The sequence below is a fragment of the Drosophila guanche genome, unplaced genomic scaffold (assembly GCF_900245975.1).
Source record: "Drosophila guanche unplaced genomic scaffold, DGUA_6, whole genome shotgun sequence".
Taxonomy (NCBI): Eukaryota; Metazoa; Arthropoda; class Insecta; order Diptera; family Drosophilidae; genus Drosophila; species Drosophila guanche.
Genome location: NW_022995743.1, coordinates 1,354,843 through 1,381,323, shown reverse-complemented (window position 1 = coordinate 1,381,323; position 26,481 = coordinate 1,354,843). Strand labels below are relative to the sequence as shown.

The 26,481-nt window shown below is 49.9% G+C and overlaps 4 protein-coding genes across 6 annotated transcripts; 1 reads left to right on the top strand and 3 right to left on the bottom strand.

The window, feature by feature from the left end:
* Positions 1–7,783: 7,783 nt before the first annotated feature.
* Positions 7,784–10,572, bottom strand: LOC117592084 (F-box/LRR-repeat protein 14). Its single transcript, XM_034285597.1, has one exon. The coding sequence runs from the start codon at positions 10,132–10,134 to the stop codon at positions 8,545–8,547; it is 1,590 nt and encodes a 529-aa protein (XP_034141488.1). The 5' UTR covers positions 10,135–10,572; the 3' UTR covers positions 7,784–8,544.
* Positions 10,573–13,870: 3,298 nt separating this feature from the next.
* On the bottom strand, positions 13,871–22,604 carry LOC117592082 (protein sax-3). 3 transcript variants are annotated; one of them, XM_034285595.1, is made up of 18 exons: positions 21,712–22,458; positions 21,231–21,519; positions 21,038–21,159; positions 20,782–20,962; positions 20,576–20,694; positions 20,047–20,500; positions 19,500–19,979; positions 19,355–19,437; positions 19,127–19,287; positions 18,972–19,053; positions 18,739–18,909; positions 18,589–18,681; positions 18,326–18,527; positions 17,989–18,263; positions 17,631–17,931; positions 17,346–17,572; positions 16,956–17,287; positions 13,871–16,891 (listed from the first exon to the last, which is right to left on the bottom strand). In XM_034285595.1, the coding sequence occupies exons 2-18, from the start codon at positions 21,406–21,408 to the stop codon at positions 16,129–16,131; spliced, it is 4,224 nt and encodes a 1,407-aa protein (XP_034141486.1). In that variant the 5' UTR covers positions 21,409–21,519; positions 21,712–22,458; the 3' UTR covers positions 13,871–16,128. The 3 variants fall into 3 exon arrangements, with proteins under 3 accessions (XP_034141486.1, XP_034141485.1, XP_034141487.1); XM_034285594.1 differs by lacking the exon at positions 21,712–22,458 and adding an exon at positions 22,525–22,604 and having other exon boundaries at positions 16,129–16,891; XM_034285596.1 differs by lacking the exon at positions 21,231–21,519 and having other exon boundaries at positions 16,129–16,891; positions 21,712–22,459.
* Positions 22,605–23,262: 658 nt separating this feature from the next.
* On the bottom strand, positions 23,263–26,318 carry LOC117592052 (dynein regulatory complex subunit 2). Its single transcript, XM_034285538.1, has 4 exons — positions 26,178–26,318; positions 25,851–26,103; positions 25,570–25,793; positions 23,263–24,746 (listed from the first exon to the last, which is right to left on the bottom strand). Exons 1-4 carry the CDS (start codon positions 26,316–26,318, stop codon positions 23,754–23,756), a joined length of 1,611 nt encoding a protein of 536 aa, XP_034141429.1. The 3' UTR covers positions 23,263–23,753.
* On the top strand, positions 24,785–25,856 carry LOC117583313 (odorant-binding protein 59a). The gene is made up of 3 exons (XM_034271572.1): positions 24,785–24,803; positions 24,886–25,253; positions 25,308–25,856. Exons 1-3 carry the CDS (start codon positions 24,785–24,787, stop codon positions 25,557–25,559), a joined length of 639 nt encoding a protein of 212 aa, XP_034127463.1. The 3' UTR covers positions 25,560–25,856.
* Positions 26,319–26,481: the final 163 nt, after the last annotated feature.

Genomic DNA, 26,481 nt, shown 5'->3' with positions numbered 1-26,481 from the left:
GACAGCGACAGAGACGGAGACAGAGGCAGGCCAGGCAGCTCCAGCTATAGCCACAGCTACAGCTCCGTTGCTCGTGGAGCTCGGCGGGGTTCGTTGCGGGGCTGCAGCGCCCATTTGAGGGAGCCATCAAGTAGCGTATTCAACGCCACGTCGCTGGGCGTTTGACATTTCCCCATACTTGCTGGCGCGACGCACCATCAAGTGCGCAGAAATCGACGAAATTCACTGCACGCAGGCGGCAGATAAAAGAACTCGGTACTTTATGGCGCGTCCGCCACCAAAATGGACAGGGTAAAGCCGAGCACGCCAGCCATTGGCGGCAAACTGCCGACTTGCTGGGGCGATGCGCCCGAGCAAGTTTTCAATTGTTCGGGCGGAGCAGCGAGGCGCAGGCCAATGTGCGACTTGCTGGCGCGAACGTGGCTCGGCCCCCCCACCCGAGCGTCTTCTGTTATACAGTGGTGGGAAGGCAACAGAGAGAGAGAGAGAGCACAAGAGCAGCGGCAGAGGCAGAGGCAGTGAGAGAGCAGCTCTCTCGCTCTCTGGCTGTGTGGGTTGCTTAACTGAGTGTGTTGTGTGCGTTGTGGGGGCTGCTGAATATCTCTCGAGTGAGCGCTGAATGAGCTTGAAATATATTTCAAAATACAACGGATGCAACGGATCGGTTTTGACCCTTTGCCCATGCAGGTGAAACAATTACTTGCAAATATTTCTCATATTCAAAATAGTTATTAAATATTTGCCAAAGCCTAAACAACTTCTGTGCAATAATTGTAATTTAATGAAACCCAAAAGATAATCCAGGATTATCGTTGCCTACTTTTGCGGGGCTGCAGTCGGATGCCAGTGAAATATTACAATTATCTATCTACTATCTATGCGTTTGAAATTGCACACGGCACACACAGAGACCCACACACATACACACTCAGGCAGACACAAAAGGGAATGCGCATTCCATGCACATTTCATGCATTTCCTTTGTACAGGCCAACTTATCAAGTTTCCTGTCCGCCGCCAACGAATGCAACCCCCAAAATGCATCCAACGCCACCCAGCAGAGCCGCCCCACCGCCCACCATTAAGCATATACAATATATTCCGACCATGTACTGTACAGCTGCAATGGCAATGGCAACAGCAACAGCAGCAGCAGCAGCGACGACTCCATCAACCAACAACAAGAACAAGGCCCATCTGCAATTCCGATTTCGATTGCATTTTTGTTGCACGCACATAATTTTGGTGCGGCTGCGGATAATGATTTGGTTACATTTGATTTTGTTGCCGTTTTTAATGCAGAATTCGGGACGGGGAAGAATACACTACACTACGGGAATGGTTAATGCAACAATTAACCTGCAACCATCGGGACTGCAGTTTCAGCTTATCCTGGATTTGTGCTTGGTGTTTTGGTTTCCCCCTTGAACATAGAGGCAAGAGCATCTCAAATTTCGTTGGCAGATTATTCAGAAAATGGTTCAGCTCCCATTTTGCGGGAAAAACGGAAGTGCGACGGACATGCCAGCCTCGGTCTGTCCTGCGGTTTTATTTATTTATTTATTTATGCATTTTTCGCATTTATTGCAACACATTTTAATATGCATCTCGGGGCGTGGCTGATACCCCAGCGTTTGCAATTAACTCGCACAGAGTCAGGGAGGGGTGGGGAGGGGAGGGGAGCACTGAAACGGGTCGCAAAGATCCTAAGGCGGATCAGGCAGGTGGCTGACACAGAAAGCACCAGGCTGTGCCACCGAAGCCAAGCCAAGCCAAGCCAAGCAACAGGCCAAGCAGGCCAGAGAGAGAGAGAAGCAAACACAGGCAACATGCAACAGCAGCAACAACTTGCAGCAGCAACAACAACAACAATGGCCAAGTGCTGGACAACTCTTGACATGCATATGCAAAGGTCTTTCCCAGGTTGCCGCACAATCAATTTTGCGAGAGACCTTCGCTCGATTCTCATCGTTCCCGTGCCACTGGGAACCCGCCAAAATGCAAATGACGACACCAGCAGCAGCAGCAGCAGCAACAACAAAGGCTGAAAAAAGCCACGTACTGCCACAAGAACTTTGATGAAGCGAAGCCTTTGATGTGCACCGTTGTTGGTCGACTAACCCCGGAGCTCCCTTCGTCCCAACCCCTGCATTAGTTCACCCCCACAGCCGTCCATATGGCACGCCATATTAAATAATCAATATTTGTGCCAAGTCCAAGTCCAACTCCAAGTCAAGTCCCGGCCAGTCTCAGGTCAGGTCAGGCCCAAGCTCAGCCCAGCCGAGCCGAGCCGGAAGTCGTTGTCACATCAAATGGCGACAAAGCACTTCCGCTGCTCTTTCTTCTTCACGAACAAAAGGATGCTGGCAGAAGGGAGAGCACAGGCGAAAAGTTTAGCGTTTCCTTTTAAGCGTCAGTTACCCAGCCACCAGCTAGATCTCTGTCCCTCGTCCCTCCCCGTGGCACATGTCTAGAGCACGTGATGTGGCTGAACGCAGGGGGAGGATCGGGTTTGCTTTTACTCGGCTATCAAGGCGTATCGAATTTCCATACATAGGGAGGGAGGGAGGCTAGTTCATATGCAACATTCCCAGACAAAGTCTGCCTGTCTAAAAGCGGAGAGGGCCGACGATTGCCTTAGCCGTTTCCTGGATCTAGGGAAATCTACGCTATGGAATGTCACTTGGTTCTAGCATCTAGAGCATCTAGCTCTAGTTCTCGGTCGGGGACATATTCCACCAGTGTTTTGAACGCTTTTTCGTTACGTTTCGTTTCGATTCGTTTCCAGTGCCCCGCCGCCGCGATCATCGTCAGCTCTTTGTGCATTCTTTTAGTTTGCTTTGTGCCGCGTTTTCGCTTCTACTCCTCTGGTCTCTCTCTCTCTCTCTCTATCTCTCTCCTTTGTCACGGTGTTCTGTGCTGTGCTCTGATCTGCTCCCCCGCACCCGCACCCTGTGCACCCCCCTTGCTGTCTACCGTCGGCCTGGGCTCCAACGAGCCATGCAGTCATCGGCGACGTCGCTGAATTTCGTTTTAGCCCCCCAACCAACCAACCGATCCGCACCGAACCGAACCCGAACCAAAGCCAAAACCAAAACCAAACCAACGGTGATTCATCGAAATTAAAAATAAGTGTTTTGTATCTGTATCTCAGCGCTTGTTTCACATTCTCCGCCGTTGCCGTTGCCGTTGCCGTTGCTGTCGTTCCTCGCCTCGCTGTTGATTCGCTCACATTCCATTCCACTGGCTTCAGCGATAGCTTCAGCGATTTCCCTTTGACACTGGGGAGTCGAAGGTAGAACAAGTTCCAGAAACAAATCTATCAGAACGGTAGAACGTTCCATGGGGATATTCGAAGGCAACTTCCGAATGGATTCTGAAGAGTTTTTGCACTCTGAAGTTGTTCAGCTCGCTGGGACATTGATTTATGGGGAATATATATTTATTTATATTACTTCCGACTCGTAAACATTTCTCAAGCTTCACTCGTGGAGCACTAAGTATTCCTGCCTTATCTGGATTCTGATTTGTGTGCGAAAATGTCAACGTCTCAGAGCTATCTTCATATTCCGGATTTCCCTTGTGTTGTTTGTTCAAGGACACCTGTTTCCACACATTCCACGCCCGATCAGCCGCGGCATGCAACATCCGCCTTTCGAATCCTGCAGGAGCAGGTAGCTGGCTGCGACCGTGATAGCCGCCGCTCCTTGGTGATTTCAGTGGTGGTGGTGGTGTTGCTTTCTCCATCCTTGGCTGGTCACCTTGGGCGGCATTCACGAAATGTGTGTATCCATGACACACACACACACACACACACACACACACACTGGCACTCACTTTCCCACACCCTAAGACGGGAGAGGGGGGTATGTCACACACACACACACACACACACACACATAGGAGTCCGTTGTGGATTAAAATTTCTTCGTTCCTTCTTTCCTTTTTTTATAAGCGTACGAGTATGTGTGTGTTGAATGCATTTCCATTTCCCTTCTGGCCTAGCTGTGCCGCCAGGGGAGCGCTATGGAGAGTGGGGAGCGGAGAGAGCGGGGTGGCAAGGGGAGGGGGCATTTATTTTCGGCATTTGAAGTTGGTCCTTTGAAAAAACGGGGGTTCAAACTCAAAGTGCTAGGACCGAGCCGAACCGAAGCGAACGAAATCGAAATGGAACCGTCTGCGTGTACCACCGTGCGAAGGGTTGCTCGACGCTCGAAGGTTTCTCTCCCCGAGAAGGGTATGTGTGTGTGTGTGTGTGTGTGTGTGTATCTGTGTGTACGGTAAAAGGAACACATTTGGATGCCAGACGACTGCTGCTGAGTCTCAACCAACTGAAGCAGCTCCCTGTGCGACATTACGGTGCCCCGTTGGAACGGACTCAGGCAGCGGCAGAGTTGGAATCGATTTTGGAATTCGTCTCGTGCCGGGGAGTGCGTGGAAAATGCTGATAAATGTGAGTTAGAATCGGAATCTCCCCCAGCAGCAGCAACTTGCTCTGCCATGCTAATGAGACCCCCCGAAAACGGAGCCACCTCCACTGCAAATGCAGTTGCTGCTCGGCAGTTGCATATCAGAGCCAAAGTTTCCTCCCCAATCTGAACGATAAGTCGCAAGGCGACGGAGGGTGGGTGGCTCGTTGGTTTTGTTTACCCACGTCCACTGATAAGATAAGCAATAGCCCAAGTTTGACTACGCATCGGGGCCTGGACACAGAACAGACCCCTGGAGTCTGTTGCTCCCGCTGTGGTGGCCCCCCGTACCCGTTCCCGTTCCCGTTCTCGTTCCCATGCTTGTGTCTCGCCTTGACGATATCTTACGTTACGTTCCTGCGTTTCACAAAATTCAAAATTCATAGAATGCAAATGTTGGCTAAACAACATTTGGCCCAGGCCAGGCCAGGCCAGGCCAGCACACCAGCCAGCAGCCAGCAGCGCACACCCCAGTCGGGGCACAAACAGAAATAGACACAGAGGCAGAGACCACACCGATTCAGGTCTCAGTCGGCGAAGGGGAGAGGGGCAGAGAGAGTCCATGCTTGAGTCAGGTTTTGTGTGTTGAATTTTAACTAAACCGAACTTAAGCGGGCATTTCAATCGAAGTTACACTGGCATCAGAAATAGCCGACTTTGATGCGGAATTTCCGTTACCCAAGATGCACTTTTGATGTGGTCTGCGAGAGGGGATTACCAGCTGCAGATTTCCCACATCGTTGGGAGGGGAATGTACAAATTCCTGCAGAGTGTAGATAACCCTCTTCCGATTTGCTCTAAAGTACTATCTGTAACCACGCTATCAGATCTAGGCATTAATTCTTGCATCAAGTGGAGTTCTGTTTTGGGGCTAAATATTATCCTCGCTTAAAGCTTTAAGAGTGGGCCGCCCCGGTGATTGCAGGCGTTGAAAATTTCCAATTGGATGGCTTCTATGTACATGCGCTGAAGTACATATGTACACACATACATGTACACAAAATGTTAATCAAACACACAGGCAGAGACTCACGCACACACGAACACACGCACACACGCACTTGACGCATACGCACATTTAATGCAAATTTAAGCAGTTAGCAAGCAAGTAAAACCGTTATGTACGCCACACAGGCCCAAGTACATATGTACATATGTATGTATGTATGTACTTACATGCATGTTCGAGTGCATGTAGAGTGTGTTTGTAAATGCATCGCTGCTTATGTGCACATACATAATGCAGGGAATATAAATAATTGCAATACATAAGAGATGTCCGTGTGTTTGTCCCTTGCATAACCGCATGCAGTATATATGTATGTATGTATGTATGTATATCGGCATCTGCATCTCTGGCTGGCTGCACATTTCATTGGAATTGCATTAGTGTGGCATTACAAAATGCCAATCCTTTGTTCATTACAAAATGCAGGAGACACGCACGCACCGCACACACTCGTGTCCGGGCCATGGAATAAAATGAATTGCCAGCAAAATATTTACGCATTTGTTGGATAAGATAAACAACTCCTCCAACGCATCCGACGCATCCATTCATCCCACCCATAACCCCACGTCCAGCTGCACTGAAAATACACACAATTTGTTTTTGGTTTTTTATACATATTTAATTTATTTTCTCTTCCTTCCGCATGATCCGTTCGTCTTCTGCTCCTTCTCCTCGAGGGGCGCTACCTTCTTCGCCATCGTGACACAACAGAAATACCAATCAATCAATCAATCAATCAATCAATGGAGATCTTAGGGCTAGGGGCAAACGGGTAATATAATCAAAAATGTAATCAAGGGTCTCAAGAATCAACATAGTTCGTAATAAGAATAATAATAGTAATAATAGTTTTGCAAAAAGAATTTAAGGCATTCGGTATATTGCGGATCAACAAAAAGTTCTTCGAATTCGGGGACTCCATTACTTAACATAACATGGGAATTACAGTATTTTAATTATTTAGTTTTAAGTTTTTAATTTAATTTATTCTTTTTTGTTTGTTTGGAAGGTGTGTGTTTCCCTTGTTTCTGCTTAAATAAAATTACGTAATTGTTTTTTAATTGTTTTTTAGCTTTTAATTTTGTTTGTTTGTGTGTGTGTGTGTGTGTTTTTTATACAATACATTTTATATCACAATAGAAAAAAGAATTAATTCGTATATTCTTTTCAATCGTTATCGCGCTCTGCTCTCTTTTTTACGTTTTTTTAAGTTTTTTAGAGTTTTTTGTTTTGCTTACTTATAAATTAAACAATAAAAAATGTACAGAATTTTCTTTAACGCTTGTGTGTTTGTGTTTGTGTGTGTTGGTGAGTTTTTTCGCTATGTTTTCCTCTTCATTTTCGTATTTGACTAATTGTGGCTTTTAGAATGCTAAAAACTAAAAACTAGGAATTAAATTTAGTCATTTTGTTTAAGTTCTACTATTAACATGTTTTTTGCTTAGTTTTTTCGTATTTTCTTTAATTTGTAATCAACTAAATTAAACGGCATAACTAACGGACGCTGTACTAAAGCGAATTCGCAAACGAAACGCGCAAAAGGAGCTGACGGGAGGAACAAAGAAGAAACAGAACAAAAAGAGAACACAAACAGTATAAGGTTGAACGAGTAGCTGAGCGGAGCAGTGAGGAGAGAGAGAGGAAGATAAAAGTTGTAGAGACACAGCAACAAAGAGCAAATGTTAGCGGAGGTGAGGAGCAACGGCAGTGAGGCAAAGTCAAAGTTGTGCCCAAGGTATGTTAGACATTAAGGGTGAGGTTGCCAAAGAGAGTGCACAACTGTTTCCCCTGTCAGTGAAACCGTAATCGGTGGAGCTCTGGCTATCCCTCACCTTATGGAAGCTTTACCTTGGTTAAGCCTCGTCTCAGAAGCTTTAAGCTGCCTTCCTACCTCGCCTCTCTTCAGCTTACACTTCACTCCACACACACACAGCCTAGGCAGCTGCCTTCGCCGTACATTCTTCTTTGTTGTTTTTGTTGCAGTTTCTGCTGCTGCTGCCGCTGTGGCAATGGAGGACGCTGGCTTTTGTAGCCGAAGCGTGAATTAAAATAAACTATTTAAATTTATTTGCATCTGTTTAACGGCGGCCTGCATTTCACATACATATGCATGTGTTCTCTCACTACGTGTGTGTGTGTTATAATGTGCTGCCCACTCCGTCGCACTCTCTCTCTCTCTCCCTCTCACTCTTACTCTCCAACTGCTCCTGCTCTGCTGCTCGCCTCTCTCATGACGCTTATCGCGCGTCTCCATCGCCATGCACTTTGTTGCTGTCGGCCATAGCTGCAGTTGTTGTTGTTTCTTTTTTCCCTCGTTTCTGTTTCTGTTTTTTCCTTTTTTTATCGCTGCGTGCGTGTAAGCCGACGCCAGTGGAGCCCGTCCCACCGCTCTTTCCCCCCTTAGGAACCAGCGGCACAACAACACAGAGCAAGCTCCATGACGCCCCACCTCGCTCTCCCACTCTTTCGCTCTTGCTGTGTCGCAGCGTATGTGTATGTGTATGTGTCTGTGTTTCATTGTTTGCTTTTTGTTGTTGTTTCTGCCTCCGCCTGTTTCTACGTCTCTTTCTGACACTCTACTCCACCTCTCCACGTCTATCCGTTTCTACACGATTCGTACGAAAAATTTTAGTACAGCGTGTGGTATGGCAAACGAAAGCTATGAGTTTTCAGTGTATCTTGTCTGCCCGAAGTTGACTTCCCGCCCTGCCCTTACCATTCCAATCCCCTCTCCCCATGTAATTACGTGCCACAGCCAGACGACATGCAACTTCTCGACGCTGTCCTGGACACACGGGCAAATGGGCATGGTCAATCGGCAGTCGGCAATCCAATCCGCTTGGTAGGTAGGATTGAAAGTCACACGCACACTTCAGGGCCACCACCTCCACACTCCACGAGTGTCTCTTCTCCGCCAGAAGTCTAGCCCGGACCAGCATTGGTAGCATTGGAACTCGTACTGTTGGGATTGCTATTAGTGGTGGAGCTCCTTCTCTTGAGCGCCGATGCTGCCGCTTCTGCTGCCTCCGCCTCCGCGCAGGCATTGCAGTCATGGTGGACGCATCATCTGACCAGCCACAGGCCCAGGTTGAGCTTCTGCAGCTTGGGCAGCTTCATGATGATGTCGATGCCCTTGGAGCTCAGCTGCGTGCAGCCGTAGAGATCGATCGTCTTGAGGTTGGTGAGATCCTCGGCGAGCGTCTGCAGGCCCTTGTCGGTGATGCGGCTGCACTGGCCGATGTTCAGGTTCTCCAGCTCCTGCAGCGACTTGGCAATCTTCACCATGCCCTGGTCCGTGATCTGGCACTGGTTGAGCGAGAGGGAGCGCAGGCGGTAGAGTCCCTGGGCGATGTGCGTCAGTGCCTGATCGCTGATCTTGTCGCAGAAGCTCACGTCCAGGGAGTTGATGCCGCTGCCACCCTCCGTGAGGTAGGCCATCCCGATGTCAGAGATGTTGTCGCAGGAGCGCAGATTCAGCTGCTCCAGCTTGGGCATGCGCGCCAGGTGCTTCAACCCGCTGTCCGTCACACTGACGCAGAAGCTCAGGTTGATGGACTTCAGGGAGGTGAGGCCCTGCGCGATGTGTCCCAGCGCCTCGTCGCTTAACCTCTGACAGTCCTGCAGGCCGAGGTGCTCCAGCTGGAGGTTGCCTTCGGCCGTCTCGCGACTGAAGCCCGCCAGGTGACCGATGCCCTGGTCACTGATGTGCCAGCAGGAGCGCAGATTCAGGTGACGCAACTTCTTCAGGCCCCACGCGATCAGCAGGAGGCCAGTGTTGGTGATGTTGCAGCAGCCGCCCAGCTCCAGATTCTCAAGGTTGCGCAGATGCTGCGCGATCCGGCCTAGACTCGTGTCCGTGATCTGTTTGCAGAGCGAGAGGTCCAGCGTCTTGAGGTTGGGCAGATCCACGTTGAAGGCGTGTCCCAGGTTCATGTCCGCCACGTTGAAGCATCCGCTGAGGTTGAGCGACGTCAGCGACGGCACACCCAGCACCAGATCCTTGAGCGAGCGGCGCAGTGAGAGGATCTGCACCTTCTTGATGCCGCGCCTCACCAGACAGTTGAATAGACTGGGGCTGGAGCGCTTCAGGTGCAGCTTGGCCTCCACGCCCTTCCACACGCTCTTGGCATAGGCCGCGTCCCGCCAGGCGCTGCACACTTGGGCCGCACGGCCCAGATCCCGCACCGGCAGGTGCTCGAAGATCTGTTCGAGCAGCTCCGGGAAGAGGTTGCTGATGTGCGTGCCCTCCACTGGGGGCGGGCTCTCCGGCGAGGCGGGTCTGTGCTGGTGGTGGTGATGATGGTGATGGTGGTGCTGCGCATGGGCCGCTGCTGCTGCTGCGGCGGCAGCAGCCGCGGCTGCGTGTTGCAGGTATAGCGCCGGCGGAAGGGTCTGTAGCTGCGGGCGGTGGTGCAGTGCGTAGGGCGTGAAACGCAGCAGGTGGTGGGCGCTGCGTGTGAGGCCGGGCAGCTCAGTCTGTGGATAGAGTTCGTCCATGCCCCAGACTGGGGCGCCATTGGCTCCGCTGGGAGCGGCTCCACCCGCTGCAGCTGTGCTGCCTCCACCGCCATGATAGTTGGTGAGGGCGGCCGCGGTCTGCAGGGAAATGGTCGTCTGATGGTGGAAGGGCAGAAGCTCTGTGTTGGTGGCCATGCTCCTCGACGTCCTGCTGCTACCTCGTTCTCTTCCTCTAGCTCTTTCGCTGTTTGTTCTGTCTGCCGCAGACTCTTTGCTTTGTGGCTGGATGCAAGGTTCTATTGTGACGGGATGAATGCGTTCTATGTACGTCGCATTTTACTCGCTGCGCGACAGTTTCAAGGGAATACGACCGAAAGACGTTCTTGGGTTGCACTGGGGACTAGAACTGTAATGTTCGCGATGGTTGATTCTGGCTCTGATTCTGATTATACTGATTCACTCGTGTTGCACTCTGGCTCTGGCGACTCTTGCACTCTGACTCTAGCACTTGGGGGCCTTTGGCTTTGGCTCTGATGGTGGGTAAATCCAAATGTCGTTAGTGTTCGAGAGATCCAAGACGCGCACGCAACAACAACCGAACCGGACGACGTTGAGAGAAAAACTACGCTCGATGTGGCCGCGGCAGCGTTGCTTATAGTCAAACAGGCAGAGAGATACAATTCCCCTGTGTGCGTGAGCGTCGAGTATCTGTGTGAGCAGGCAGTCGAATTCAGCAATGGCTGACTGTGCGCTCAAGGCAGGTAGAGCGCGTTCTCTCTCTCTCTCTCATCCTCTCTCTGCCTGCAGCTGAATTGAGCGGCGACGGAGGTTTTCGGGATGTTTGGCTTGTTTACGGCTAGATTTTGTGAGCGCTTTTGTTAATATTTAAAAATTATAACCAGTGCATAAGGGATTCAATAAGAAAACAAAAAACCTTTACAACGCAACATAAAACCAAGGAACAAGTCCCACAAAATCTAACGAAACATCAACAAAACGCAGCAAAATTCGTACTGCGACTTTATTTTATGGCTTGCCAATCTTTGTCAGCACTGAAACGGGCAAGCATTTGAGAGAGCGATAAAGTCTCTCCGCTCGCATCTGTGTTAGTGGCTGTCTCTGGCTCTCTCGGGCTGAATGCTAGACCTGGCTTGGATTCATCTTGATTTTGGCCCAGGCCTGACTCTATGGTCGGGTCTGGTCCACAGATTGTGTTCAGGTTCTTCTACAGTGCGACCAGCGACGGCGCGACAGAGCTCTCAATGCCAAACTCCGACGCATTTGTTGCTGCTGCTGCTGCTTGCTGGTTTGCTGTTGCATTCCAAAGTCGAGCAGGTACCTGTCTTGCCTCTGCCTTCTGCCTTTGCATTTGCGTTGCTCTGTTTGCATGTGTGTGTGTGTGTGTGCGATCGCAGCTCGCTACCTGCGAACACAACAATACAATCCCGGTTTCCAAGAAAATATTAACGATAACTCCAAAAAATGTTGCCGCACACAAGCACAAGCAGAGACCGAGGCAGAGGCAGGCCTTCCTCGTTTTGGGATTTGGGATGATGCACAAAATCCAGCGGATGGAACAACAATAGCGGGAATGCATTGTTATTGATACTAGGAAAGCGATGCACATTCCCACTCACACAAACACACCCAGCAACATTTTCTGTGGACCTAAAAAAGGAAAACGCCGCCACCATAGTCGTCATCGCCGTAGTCGTCGTCTTCTTTGCCTTCTAAAAAAGGGACCAAGACTAGGACGAGGGTTATGCCAAGGGGTAGAGGCGTTGTGAGAATCTGTGCCGCTACCTGCATTCGCACCCCCGCACGCACAGGCAGAGAGAAAGAAAGAGCGAGAGAGAGAGAGAGAGTGAGAGCAGCATCCTGGTCTCACTGCAGAGGGAACGGTAAAAAGGAATCGCACTCTTGGGCCCTTGTTGATTTCTTGTGCGAACCTCTGTCCTTACTCTGTACTTGTACAGTCATTATCCTGGCGAGGAGGATGGCTTAGACGAAGGCAGACCCAGAAGGGCAAGGCGTGCGTACAACTTTACCAGCGCTACCTGTCCAACCGGTTTGACCCAAAAGGGCCAATCGCCCTCTATCAGTCTTTGGACGTGTCTGCCAGCAAAGTCTCTGGCAGCGCAAATAAAAATAATCTCTTCGCTGGAACTCTGGGCTCAGTCCCTCGTTTCAGCAGCCACACGGCCACTGCCTCCGTCTCAAAATATAGTGCGGCACATATAATAATCGATTGGGTTTCGGCTGCCTCTCCTTCGTCATCGCATCTTCGCTTCTCTTCTTTTTTTTGCGTTGCGTTTTGCGTACTATGATCATCATTAAAGCGGCCGCAGAGGCACACAGGTAGAGCAGCGACAGCAGCAGCGGCAACTGCAGGAAAAGGTGCAACACGCAGACGCAACTGCGGCAGGGCTGGGCCAGGGCTTGGATGTGGGCAGATGACAACGGATGGAGGGGAGGCCCACGCAGCAAGCTTGAGTCTCGGGCCAGCCCAGAAGACGCAATCTGCATAGCTACTCGTCTTGCCCACGGACAAACAGATTCAAGATACACACGTGCATCTATCACTGGAACATCTGCAGATGGCTGACATAAATGCTGCATGTTGCTCTATTTGTCGTCTAAGTACGTCGACTTAAGAACTTTATTGCACCTGATTAGGGAGAAGACGGTTAAATGGTGCAATCGTGCAGATAGGAATGGGAAATTTCAGCCTCAGGGATATTTATGTGTGTTTCCCTTAAGGTAAAGCTAAGTAAATGTTCCTCCAGAACAAGGACAACTCTTAGGATCTCGAAGATATCTTGGCATAGAGTTGCAAGTCCAAGTCACAGCTTTATGAAGAGAAGGATTAGACAGGCGCCCACAGCTGCCAGATCCACCGTCATACATATGCGCACATATCATACAGCTTGAGAGGCAGGGTTAAGGGCGAGGGTTGAGAGCATATTGTGGCACCAAAGTACTGCGGGAAAAAGCATACAAAAGGCCACCGCCATCAAGTCCAATTGATGTTATCGCCATCTCTGACCAATTTGTGGTTTGCCCGCATCTCGCTCTCTCTACCATACTGACCCCTGGCAGTGTATGTGGATGTGGATGGATGCCCAGGCGAAAGGGTGTGAGCAAGTTGGTGGCGTTGTGAGTGAGGTCGGGCATCAACAGCGGCGTCAAGCTGTGACAGATTTGTTACAGAACATCACATCATTTGCCGGCGATGGCAATCTGATGAGCCACCGCAGATATTGTTGTTGCACAGCGACCCAAAAGAAAGTGTCTCAAGTTAACCCGCAGATCATCGAAACGAATGTGTTTGGGTTGGCAGAATTCATGGACTCCACTGAACAAACGCTGCAATAAATCCACAACAGATCTCTCTTAACAGATCTTTTACAGCACAAAGAGTGAGTAGGCACTTCAGCATATCCATTCCAGACACCTAATCTTGTCTTGCATCCTTGGGCGTGTCTGCCGCTCAGCCTTAGTGGAAACGAGAAGACCACAAAGAGAGATTGTCCTCTTGGGAGCTGACACTTGTCCAGCTCTCGGAATGGCCTCTCTCATGGCAATCAGAGTGCCAGGATTGTAACTGTAAATTGAAACCGGATTGAGAGAGGTCCGTCGACCCTCAAGGGAGACCCTGCCAGCTCAAGTGCAAAGTTCCGCTGCAGCTCAAGGAGTTGCTTTTCTGGCGAAGCGTAGAGAGAGCATCCGCTTGAGAGCAGTCATAGATCAAATATTAAATAGAATACCAGGAACTAGCTGTACGTACGTACAGCAGTTATCCGTAAATGTATATGTAAAATGTTCCTTTATTGTTGATGTAATTTTAAATGCTATATGCATATATCCATGTAGATAGATATACACTCGTATTCATATGGTAAGTATATTTCAGTTTTTTGTGTGTGTTTTGTTTGCATTTAGAAGAGTTTCGTTTATGGCATTACGCATTAAAATTAAGTGTCGCTTTCGATTGGACTTCGATTTCGATTTCAATTTCAATTTCGGTTTCTTGGGGTTACGTTCTCGTATTTAAAATTGATTTATGCTATGACTTTAAAATACTCTAGAATCTAGATGCTAATTATTAAAACCCAGACCCAACTATGCTTCGTCTCTAAATATGGCTACGGAAGGGCGGTACAACTCAAAGCAAGTTGGATTCAATATATAACGTGTAGGAGTATGTATATATGTATATGCAAATGTATGTATATGTATATGTATATGTATATATATATATAATATATATGTACATGCCTCGCCGATCCGGGACGGCAAGGAAGTGAATTTGTGTGTGTGTTTTGTGTGGGGTGTGTGCGTATGCTATGGCATATTTTGATTTGATTTGATACATGCGCGGTTCTAGGTGCTATATGATCTCTATATGTACGTGTAGCTCTAATGTGTGTGTGTGTGTTTGAGTGTGTATTAAAATTTAAACGTTTCGTTGACTCAAGTCCAAATGGATATCAGTCATATCCACTTCCAATTCGGCTCTAAACACTTTTCCAACAGCCTTTTCCAATCTCAATTCAGCTCACGCTTCTTGGGCTTCTTCGAAAAAGTATTCTGGGCCTCTCTGAGCATTTCTCTCGACTTTGATGGATTTCAATTTTGATGATTTTCGTATTATCCATTTTGAATTTCTAATGTGGCGTACGTGTCTAAGGTCTAAATTATGCTATATTATCCCGTAAAAAAAACCTCACTCATGGTCTATCAATTGTGTCGTCTGTTTTCCAGCAAACATTTCTCGTTGTTCGAACTTAAAGCGAAATTAAACTAAAAACTCAAAGTTAAACTCAAAAATGCGTAAATTCACAATTAAAAAACAAAAAGGGGTTTAAAATACTATACTGGGGGGTTTATATCACAGGTACATTTTAGACTTTTACTTTTTTCAAAATGCAAAGATTGTAGAAAATGTATGTCATGGAGGAGGATGAGGAAAACCGGGGTGGGTGGGGGTGCAGCTGTAGCTAAGTTAGCCGCGTGCAGGTCCTACTAAAGTTGGCTAAATGCTTATACTTATATAAGTTGTAGTGTTGTGTTAGTGTTGTGTGTTCGTGTGTAGTTTAGTTTGTATATCTATTATCTATATATATATATTCACTGGGTCAAGTCACCACCATATTTGTGAAGTAAATTACTGTTTGTTGTTTTTTTTTTCCTTTTATAGAAAAGCACTAACCATTAAACATTGCAACTGCCGTCTCACTTTTCCTGCCTCGGCACTCCTCCACTTAGTTCTTCTCCGCTAATCCTCATCACAAGTCCGAGGCGGAGACAAGTAGTATTCGATTGTGATCGTAGATATGAAAGAGTTTTGAATACATGTACTAAATCGTAGTCAGTATCAGTAGCGTAATCGTTAACGTATTCTCGTATCAAAGCCTATGACTAGGACCAAAAACATGCTGTACATTCTCCATGCACTCTATGCACTCTGCTGGTTCTAACTACATCTTTGAGTCCTCTACTCAGACTCAGTTGTGTACTTGTATGGCCTGATCTGTTTTCTGTTTCCACTTGCTCAATTTGTTCTCTTGAGTACATATTTCTTAAAGATCTGTTTCACACTGAGATGGGTTCTGAACTCTATTCTGGCGCTTAATCCTATCTGAAGCAAATATCTCTATCGTACAGCACTCGTAACTATCTCTTAAGTACATTATTCATTTTGATGAAGGGAAATTCTAGGGTGCTAGAAGGTGGGGGAGTGATGATGCTGGGGAGCATTGTGCTTTTCTATGAGTGTGTCTAGGCTTTATGGATGTAGTAATGGAAAATTCGTAATTGCTAAAGCTGCACAATGCTCCCATGATTGTGGCTGTATATGTGATGAGTGCGTGCGTGTGTGTCGTGTGTTTCTGTATGATCTGGCAGTCGTACGTATTTGTTTCCATTGGCGTAGTCATAGTCGTTGAAGTATTCGATAGAGTAGTGGGGGAAATTATGGCGCAGAAACTTTGAGTTTGTCCACGCGGCTCGCCGCCGGCTCGAGGACTGTGGCGTAGCCGCTGACTAAGTTCGATATGAATGAAGAGTTAGACTAGATGCTATTTAATACTAATCCACCATCGGGGGGGTGGGGAATGGCACTGCCTCCACATACCGTCTCCCCATGATGACTCGTTGGGAAGGGTGGGCGTCACAGCTAGTTCCGCTTTAAGTATTCTTAGTGGCAGTCATGTGCCGGGTAGCTGGCCCGCCTGCATCGGCGTACAGGCAGGAGCCCTCGCTGCAGGAGCAGGTGTCGCCCTCCCGGGAACTGTTGCAGCAGTCGCTCGTGTAGCTGCGCTCGTGCAGCTCATAGTCCACCAGCATGTTATCGTTCTCGTTCTCGTTCTCACTCTCCAGGCAGGGTTGCACCATGGCATGACGACGGTGGCCCGAGCGCTTGCCACTGCTGTGCTCCTCCGCCAGCAGCTGTCGCTTGTGGCTGTGCGAGGCTCGCGAGTTATCCGAGCACTCGGAGGAGCACTGGTAGATCTGGTGACTGGAGCTGGTCGACTGCATCGGATGTACCTGTGGCTGGGGATGCATCGGCTGGTACCAGCCCTCTGGGGCCGGAGCCGGCGGCGGCGGCTGCATGGGTGAGGTCAGGGCATCGCAGCTGGAGCAGGATCGATTCTGGTTGCAGCGCGAGGCATTCAGGCCCGCCTGGTACTCGCTTACGGCATGGCGCTGCGCGGGGAACTGAATGTGCGTCGGTGGACCTCCGCCAGGTGTCGCAGTGGCAAAGTAGGCCGGCAGCTGCGGTGGATGCTGGTTGGTGGGTGTAATCTGGTAGCGATTCTGGGCGCTTCCCACTGCTGACAGGGGATTGGTGTACACGTTGTCATGGGGGCAGCTGGGTGCGAATTGTGGAGAAACGCCCCAGGCTGAGAAGCCGCCGGAAGAGCTGCTGTGAATGGAGGCGTTCAGGATGCTACAAGCAAGGTGGAGTGGAGTCTTGGTGAGTTTAGTTTATGGCTGGAGATGCGACTCTTTACCTTTGGTTTGTGGAAATGCCAGAGCCTCCGCTCTTGGAGCTCTTGCGCGAGGACTCCGGTGAGCCCTGGGCATAGCCGTAGGTGGAAGATGGTGGCGGATGCTCTGGCGGTGGTGGCAAAAACTCGGACCAGTTGATGGGCTCCACTGGGTACTGCAGATAATTCGACTTCGAAGAGGGAGCGACCGCGCCCTGTGCACCAAAGGCATCCGAGTAGGGGGAATGTGTGCCCGAGTCCTTGTCGGCGCTCAGGCAGGTGGGCTTCGTGCAGGTCTCACCCGAAGAGGTGCCAATGATCATGGTGGTGGCATAGGGCGTGGGATTATCAGGGCTCTGTCAAAGATTACACACGAATTAGCTGGACATTCGTCGGTATACATGAGGGACTCACCTTGCGGCAGTTGTAGAAGGTTGTCAGGTTGCGGGTATCCACTTCGGCATAGTCGGTTCCTGCATCGGAGTTGTTGTAGTTGGACTGGCTGCTGTTGACGTGGGAGAGCAGCTTGGACTCGCTCAGTCCCGAGTCCTTGTCGGTGTCTGACGGTCGCCAGTTGCGATCAATCCACAGACTTTCCTTGCTATTGATATTTAGGGCAGTGATTTCGTTGTCGCTTACAACTGGAAATGGAGATGAGTGTGAGTGCGAGTTGGAGGAGACGGCAGACAGGAGTCTTACCACTGAGATGGCCCAGATCTTTGGTCATCTGATGCCTGCGCTTGAAGTAGACCATGGCTAAGGCAGCGGAGATAAACACGACAAGGAGTACAGTGACAACCATGACCATTAGCCAGATGCTAGGCAGATAATCCGAGGATGTTCTGTGCGTGGTGGGATGCGTGTCGCTGCTGGGCTGAATACCAGCCATTCCGTTGTGGTAGGTGATCTCCTGACCATCCTGGTGCCAGCCATCGTGACTGCCGCTGGGATGAGCACGCGGCGGATGCACATGATGCGTGGGATCCATGAACAGCGAGACCTACAAGCAGTAAATTAGCTAAAGAATCCAACTCTGAGAGTAAAGTTTGGCACTTACCGGCTTGGAGTAGGGCCCATCGCCTGCCTTGGTGAAGCAGTTCAGACGCACACTGTAGACGGCGCCGGTGGTGAGGTTATTCAGCAGCACCGATGTGGTGGTGGAATTGAGCGTCATGTTGGCAAGCACCTTCAGGGTGTTGCCGGCGCTCACTTCGATTTTGTAGCCATACAGATTGCCATTGTGGTGCTGGGCAGGCGGTGGTGTCCAACGCACCCATCCAGCTGTTTGGTTATACATTCCGATCTGTATTCTATCTGGCGGTGCAGAGGGAACTAAGGCAAAGAGCGAGAATAGATCAGTGGGGAGTTCGAACGTTGGCTGGCTGAATGCTTACCATCTTCGTAAGTGATGGCCATCTTGGAGTTGCTGGGCTGTCCCTCGATGGTCTCGAAGAAGGGAGTCAGAAAGAACTCGTATTTAGTGTACTTCTTCAGATTTCCCACGACAAACGATTCCACCGAGGTATCCATGAGAGTGATGGAATGATACTGCGCGCTGTGGGAGTGTCCTGTGTCCCTGTAGTGAAGTCGCAGACCCTGGAAATGGCAAAGAATTAGCTGAGGGGCACACATCAAATTAATAGCCAATGGCACATACCTCCACATATTTCTCGTCGGCGCTCACATGCAGCATCCAGTCTAGACGCACGGCACTGGCATTGATGGGCGAGGCATCTATCAGCTCCACAGACTGCAAACCAAAAGACCAAAAGTTAGCCGAGAGTTGTGAATCCTCTGCAGCACTTACCTTTCTGGTGAGCAGAGTTCGAGCTGCCGACAAGTCATTGGCCGAGGCAGTGTCAAAGTCCTCGCCAATTGTTTTGATGGCATTCGAAAGCCCCGAGGGCACGGACACGCCCTGGCTGTTCTCAGCACGCACCAGGAACACATACGAAGTGGCTGGCGTCAAATCCGATATCTGCAGTGCATAAATTAAACGTTTAGTCACCGAAAATAGTTTGATTTGAGGGTGAAACCTACAGTGGCTTGAGTATCGGCCACACGATGTGCAGCCACAATCCAACCCGTTTGCAATTCCGGACTAAAGTACTCCACAGTGTAGCTGCGAGAGAGAGATTGAGAGACGAAACAATTGCATAAATAATCCGCACTGTTATCATCTGCCATAATCTTACCCAATAATCGGACCGACGGCGCCAGGCTTCTCTTGGCTCTTGGCCCAACGCAGCGAGATGCTGCTGTGGCTGGCATTCAGCACTTTCGGGGTGCCAGGTGGAGCCGGATATGTGCTTGGGTCAGCTGCCCGATGCAGTGATGTGGCGCCTGATTTCTCAACCTAGCAAAGGAAAGCAGTAGAGTGTCAGTTGTGAGGGTAACTATAAGAACGCAAGCTTCCAACTCACCGTAAGCGTTGCTGACCAGGAGGTCTCGCCACGTTCCGAGGAGGCAGTGCATGTATAGACTCCAGTGTCGCCCAATTGGAGATCTATTATCATTGCAAGCATCCAATTAGTCTCTCTTCGAATAAGAATAGCAAAGAACACTCACCATCGATTCGCAGAGAGCTGCCTTGGTTGATGCTGTGCCGATTGCCTGGCTGCACGGCATAGCCATTGTGGAACCATTTGATACGTGGATTGGGCGTGCCTGTGGCACGGCAGGGCAGTGTCGCCACAGATCCCTTCGACAAGGTCTGATTGGCGGGACCTATTTGGATGATGGGCGGCGGACGCTCATCTACCGAGCTGACCTGTAGGAAAATGCGCACCGTGGAGGAATCCACCACACTGAACGCGGAGCACACGTAGAAGCCCTCGTCATCCTGCTGCACATCGCTGATCTGTAGCGTTCCCTCCGACGAGACATGTTGCCTACCGTGCGAGCTGTTGGGGAACATCAGCGTGGATACACCCTCTTTGGTCCAGAATACCGACGGCGGAGGATTGCCAGCGGCCATGCAGGGAAACTGAACAACTCCATTGAGGCCCACTTTCTTATTGCTGGGCTTCCGAGTGAACGTTGGAGGAGCTAATGGAACAAAGGAATCGACAGATTAGAGATGTGGTTGAACCATATGGTTGGGCAATAGTCTTACCGTGTACGGTGAGCGATGCTCTGGCGCTTATCTGACCCACATTGTTGTGCGCCTCGCAGACATAGGTGCCCTCATCGCTGGGCGAAATGTTGCTCAGCTCCAGACTCTTCTCGTCGTGCAGGATGCGAGCCCGGGACACGGGTATGTTGCCCTCCTCCTTCTTCCAGAGCACCTTTGGCGGCGGATCACCGCCCACGGAGCAGTGGAAGGTGGCCGTTTGGCCGTAGAGCATCACCTGATCCTTGGGCTCCTTCATGAAGTACGGCTTGACCTGTACAATCAGCTTGGCGTAGCTGGACTCTCTCGTGCCAACCAGATTCTGGGCAATGCACTTGTAGTTGCCCTCGTCGATGGGCTCCACATTGCTTATTAACAGATTGCCACCATCGACAATACGCACGCGAGAGCTGGCGCCGAACGACATGGCTTTCAGGTCATCCAGGGGGACGCCATCCTACGGGAGAGGCAGCGGATTAATATTTGTATGAATTTTTGGTTGATGTAAGTGATTGGTTTGTCTGGGTCTTACCTTCATCCAAATGAGAGTTGGCTCTGGAATGCCTTTGGGCGGCCCACACTCGAGCAGCGCTGTCTCGCCTTTGGCCACGCGCGTGTCTTTGGGCTCCACGCGAAAATCATCGCGCAGAACTGGCAGAAAAGAAAAAAGAGCATAAGCACAGGCAACAGAGATTAGTTGTGTGGGCAGACAAGTTGTCGTGAGTTGATTGGACTTACCAGCTATTTGGAGCGAGGCATGTCGACTAACGGCCTGGCCCACACGGTTCTTGGCCACACACCAGTACTCGCCGCCGTCCTGCTCCTTCTTGCCCTGCATCGTGCGGTAGAAGAACAAGGCGCCATCCTTGAACTGAACGCGATGCGATTTCTTTTCATTGGTGCTGACGGGTTCGCCGTCCTAGCGTGACGAAAAGCCAAAAAGGAGAAAGTTGAGAGATTAAATTGAAAGCCAATGACCAGCATCCTAACTTACCTTGAACCACTCGATGGTGGGCTCGGGCTTGCCCTCCACCTTGCAGTTGAGCGTCGCTGGCTCATTCTTCTTCACCACCAGATCCGTGGGATGTTCGATAATGCGTGGCGACAGATATTGGGCTGCAAATGGAAGAGGGGAATCCAAGAGATGTGTGAGATGGTGATGAGGGAACTGTGCACTTGGGGTTTACCTATGACTGCCGGCGGCGTCACCAGACCGAGCAGCAGCAGAAGAAGTATCATCCTACTCCCCCTGCTGCCCCACTGGGTTATGCTGGATGATGGTGGATGAGTTGGAGAGTTGTTAGTGCTCGTGCTCCGGGTGATGGCGATGTCGATGGCGATGCTAAGACGATGTGGTCGATGCATAGGATATTATTCGGTGACAGCGACAGTGCGTGGAGAGCAGATACACTTATTTTGCGGAGTAGATGATGCGAGTACGGCTGGCGACAACCATTTTAGCAGTATGTGTGTAGCCTGCGATACGGGATTATGAAATGTGGGCAGCTGTTAGTTTTGGCCAGGCTTAGAAGAGCACATTGCAGGGGGGATACGCATGGGGAGACATGAGGAATGTGCTTGGTGGGAGTGCACGAAAGGCAGGCGTGGCGGCGGCATGGTGTGGCGTCGCAAGCCCCCTCCCCCACCCAAAGCATTACAAGGGTTTACCTTTCGATACGATTCGGTTTTTATCTTCCGAAATTATTCTTCTTCGTCTGTGCTCCAATTCCATTCACATTTCCCTCCCGAGATAAGCACTTCACTCACGTACACACACGCACAACCAATAAAACATGTACACATAAGAATGTAGTATGTGTGTCGTGTCGTATATACCTCCTCCCACATGCATATGGTCTAGCTATGCTTTTCCATTAATTTTATTTCTGTATTTATCTCTCTCTTTGTGTTTATCTCTCTTAGGCGGCAGACAGCCAGCGGTGGCGGCGGCGACGTAAATTTACAATCCAAATTCTGATTTCATTTGACTCTCCGATTCTCACACTTTCTTTATAACGTTTAATCGTTGCGTTTTATTATTATTTATTTACTGTTTTAGTTTTATATTCTGCTTGTATGCATGGATGCTATTTATTTGTCGATGGTACTCTCCTCTCTACCAGTTTTCATTGACGCTTCCTTTTTGGGGTTGTTTCTCCGCTCGCGCACATTTTCCACATTTCCCGAACGAAATTTCTTCTGGGTAATTTTACAAGAACAAGAACACGCAGCCCGTACGTCCCCCCGCTCATCTATTACAACTCACCCCCTCCTATCAATTGCCTGCTGTTCCCCGTTCCATCCCGTTACAGCGCTTGTTGTTGTATCTATAACAGTGTTGTATCTATAGCTCACACTCCCGTCCCGCGGGCAGTAAAAAACTTGCATCTGCAATTTACATGCAAACGACAGACCGCCTTCGGTGCATATATAATGTCCTGTCTTTTTTGATGGATCCCACCACTAGTGCACTCAACTTACTTTAATTTATAGCCAGGAATAACCGTTTTCATTTAATGACAATAACTAGACAGTGTGACCGCTCATAAGTCGATGGAATATACCGACAGACCCTCGGAAATATACCAAAATATAATAATCATTTCATAAATATACCTCAATAAACCATAATCTTAAATAGTATTCCTTGATTTTGATGTTCTATTTGATTGTACTAGCTTGGAAACACTTTTAACACTGAAACAATAATTTAAACTAATTGAAGAATCAATTTGGCTTATTATAAATAATCTTTTTATTGCATTGTATTTCCCAATGACCTTATTTTTACAACATTTTTATTTGACTTTTTTTTGTTCAAGTCACCCCTACTGGAAGGAAGGGAGCTTTGTGTTCAGTATGTAAATGTATGTAACATGTAGAGACCGTGTATGTTAACTGATAACATTGAAGCATTTAAACTTTTCAGCACATTTTTGTCAGCGTTTGCTGACAACGAACTTTTTTCACTGATCCGGCAGCACAGTGTGCTGCCTGTTTACACTTGTTGTTGTATAGTGCGTCACTGCGATTTTTCGACACGAAGTCTTATTTAAGTGGTATAAAATAGTTTGCAAAACTAAGAAAAGGACTGTGTAAAAGCTTCAAGCTTAAAGTTATCTTGCAGCTGGAAACTGCAATTTTTGTTCATTGCGTCTGCTGGAACGCCTGGAAGTGTAACATGCCACTGGAAATTTATTCACTGATCTGGCCACGCGATTTATCTCTTTTCACTGATCTAGCAGCGCGGTTTATTTAACTTTAAATTTCAATTTGAAAATATCCTCAGGTTTGAATTTTGCATTGCAGATTTGAGAAGATTACAAAGCACCTGGTAAAATCCAGTCAATGCGACGATTTCTGTTTGGATGTGCACCGAGTGCGGGCTTTCCTCTGCTCCTCCCGTTTTGTGTCGTAATCCTGGAGCATTTTTCGCAGATAGCATCTGCAAAAGGACTTGGTCAAATCGTCGATTCGGGGTGGAAATGGACAGCAAATGCGTCCATTCTTTATCGGCACGAGTATCTTCAAGAAATCCGGCCTGACGGTACACAAGATCTTCAGAAAGACCATGTCACTGTTCCCTTGCAGCGGCGGCTTCGTGCCAAAGCGTTTTGTAATATTCCGAAAGCACAGCATCTCGGTGGGTGGAGGTGCTCGAAAGGGGGAAAAACTAAACTGAACTAAACTGAAAAACCTGACAGCAAAATCTAGGAATTCCGCTCCATTCTGGCTAGCTCGGGTCGTCCCCTGGCCAGGTGCCGGGATCTCACCGCATTGGAGAGGTTCGCCTCGAAGGCGGCCACGCGAACACGCCCGGGGTGGATTGTTGGAGGAGTGGGCAGTGGCGGACGTCGGCCAGCTGGCAGCGCGCTCTTCACCTGCTTGGGCTGCAGCTGTAGGCGTGTGACGCGATCCACGGACATGCTCTTGGGCCGCCGGCAGAGGTAGTCGTGCACGTGGCTGTTGGAGCCATTGCTGATGTTCAGGTTTACCAAATAATCCTGCAGCTCCGCCTTTAGCTGGCTGTTGGATGCCTCCAGGCGTTTCTTTTGCTGCTTCAGGCAGGCCACGTCCACGGCCACATTGTTGACGCGACGCCAAAAGGTGTCCATTTCGGGCACCACTCCGATTTCCTCCCTGAGCTGATCGGTGGCTGCATCGGATTGCTCTTTCAATTCACGAATCTCTATGATCTCCCGCGACAACTCGGGCAGGAGGAACATCTTCTCGCGTTGGGTCTCCATCTTAGCACAGACGGCAGACAGTTGGACCAGAGTGTCGCCATGGCTGACGATGCCCTGGAGCGTCTCCAGCGCATTGTAACTCTCGACGGACATCAGCTTGAAGGTCTGATGATCGCGTGCCACCTCCTGCTCCACGCAGGTGCGCAGCTCCCGCAGCCGCTCCGTCAGCTGCTGCTTGATGGCCTGCCGCTGCTCCAGCTGCGCCTGCTGCTTGACCTGAAACTCCTCCGAGACGAGCCGCAGGTTGGCCAGCTGGTCAATCAGATGCTCAATGTCGTAGGTCTGTTGGCTGATCTGCAGGGCAGCCTCCTCGTCGCGCTGCTTCAGATCCACGTACTCCGAGTAGAAGCCTTCGATGTGCTGGCAGTAGCCAGCGAGCACCGATTGATAGTCCTGCCAGAGCCGCTCCAGCTTCGCCTCGCCCCTGCTGGTGATTTGCTCCAGCTGCAGTTGCATCTGAAAAGTGAATGGATGGATGGATGGATGGATGATTGATGGCTGCCTTTGTTGTGTGTCAGTGTGTCAGTGGGCAGGCATTTAGGCTGTCACTCCAGGGGAGCTATAAATGGAGCTGCTCGGCCATTTGTGCATCCAGTAACCGCGATGATGTTCTGGCTGCTGATTCTGTTCTGCCTCTGCTCTGTGGACTGCCTCAAGTGCCGCTCCCAGGAGGGACACGGCGAGCAGGAGCTCAAAAGGGTTGTGCGCAGCTGCATGCACCGCAGTGGCAGCAACAGCAATGGGAACGGGAATGGGAATGGCAATGGACAGGACGACAGCGAGGACAACAATCGAGGCTATGGGCGGCAGGTGCATCGCTATGACTATGGCCAGGAGCAGGATGGCCGCTCGAGCAACGGCTACAGATGGCAGCGCAGCTTGAAGCAGTCAGAGAACAGAAACAGCTCCGAGGGCGAGGGCGGGCAGTGTGTGGCGCAGTGCTTCTTCGAGGAGATGAATATGGTAGGTCCCAGAACACTCCTAATGTATTTGAACCCATGCATCCTGTGCCCCTAGGCCGACTCCAATGGCCTGCCCGATCGTCGCAAAGTCAGCTACATGCTGACCAAGGATCTGCGGGATCGGGAGCTGCGCAACTTCTTCATGGACACGGTGCAGCAGTGTTTCCGCTACCTGGAGAACGGACGCAGCAGCCGGAGCAGCAGCAACAAGTGCGCGCAGGCCAGGGATCTGGTCAAGTGCATGTCGGAGTACGCCAAGGCGCAGTGCGATGACTGGGAGGAGTACGGCAGTTTGCTCTTCAACTAGGACAACTTACGCCGCTCTTGAGATCCTCACAGCGCGCCAGGAAACGCTCGTGATTGTCCTTGATCTCCCGATCGGTTGTCTCCTCCACCTGATAGAACACGCACTCCAGTTCCTGCTGCTTCTGCTCGTGCATGGCCCGAAAGCCGGCGGAGTCCAGCTCCCACTCACCCAGCACCGCCTGCTTGTCCTCCTCGTAGATGCTTCTAAAGAACTCCAGCCGACTGCGGTGGATGCCTAGAATAGACTTAGGGTTTTGGCTATCTATTACGAAATATATTAAACGAGTCTCACCAATGATGCCGCTGATGTTCTCCATGTGCGACTGCTGCAGGTTCGCGTACATGTCCTCCGCGGAGCCAATGTGCGCGATGAGCCGCTGTATGACATTGTCCTTGCGCTTCAGCGCCTCCTTGAAGAACGCCTCCACGTCGACGATTTCACGGCGCAGCTCCTGTATCTTCACCTGGCGGAGTATGCTGCGCCACTCCTGATTGATTTTGGCCATGTTGAGACGCCCAAAGGCATCCTCGCGTTTGAGTTTGTTCTACAAATAGGGGGGATAGTTAGTAGATAGTTAGACAGTCAGAGTCCTGCTGGTTGTGGTATCTCCCGTTGTACCTTCATGTACATCGATATGAGCTGCATTTTCCGCCTTCTCGTCTCCTCCTCGGCATCCGCACGCATTTGCAGGTAGCGCGCTCGCTCCTCCTCTGACATCTTGGCCAGCTTGTTGCCTTTTCCTTTGCCCTTTTTGCCCATCGTCAAGTGTTTTTTTTTAGTGCCCTTCTAAACGTTTGTTCCCAAATCAGCTTATCGAATTACAACGGCCAATTCCCGACTAATCGTGCGAGCAAAAAGCAAAAGCCTCGACCCGCCCCGTCTCGCAAAGTTAATAATAAATTTGCGTGTCGCCATGGCACGC

Bases quoted from the DNA above. Each gene is read 5' to 3' on its own strand.
- LOC117592084 (XM_034285597.1), bottom strand. From the start codon at position 10,134: ATGGCCACCAACACAGAGCTTCTGCCCTTCCACCATCAGACGACCATT.
- LOC117592082 (XM_034285594.1), bottom strand. From the start codon at position 21,408: ATGCATCGACCACATCGTCTTAGCATCGCCATCGACATCGCCATCACC. The intron at 18,528-18,588 runs GTATGTGCCATT...TGCCATTTCCAG, and splicing joins CCGACGAGAAATATGTGGAG to GGTCTGCGACTTCACTACAG. The intron at 17,573-17,630 runs GTAAGACTCCTG...CTCCATTTCCAG, and splicing joins AGATCTGGGCCATCTCAGTG to TTGTAAGCGACAACGAAATC.
- LOC117583313 (XM_034271572.1), top strand. The intron at 25,254-25,307 runs GTAGGTCCCAGA...CTGTGCCCCTAG, and splicing joins TCTTCGAGGAGATGAATATG to GCCGACTCCAATGGCCTGCC.
- LOC117592052 (XM_034285538.1), bottom strand. From the start codon at position 26,318: ATGGGCAAAAAGGGCAAAGGAAAAGGCAACAAGCTGGCCAAGATGTCA. The intron at 25,794-25,850 runs GTGAGACTCGTT...AGTCTATTCTAG, and splicing joins GAACATCAGCGGCATCATTG to GCATCCACCGCAGTCGGCTG. The intron at 24,747-25,569 runs GTAAGTTGTCCT...TTCACTTTTCAG, and splicing joins GTGAGGATCTCAAGAGCGGC to ATGCAACTGCAGCTGGAGCA.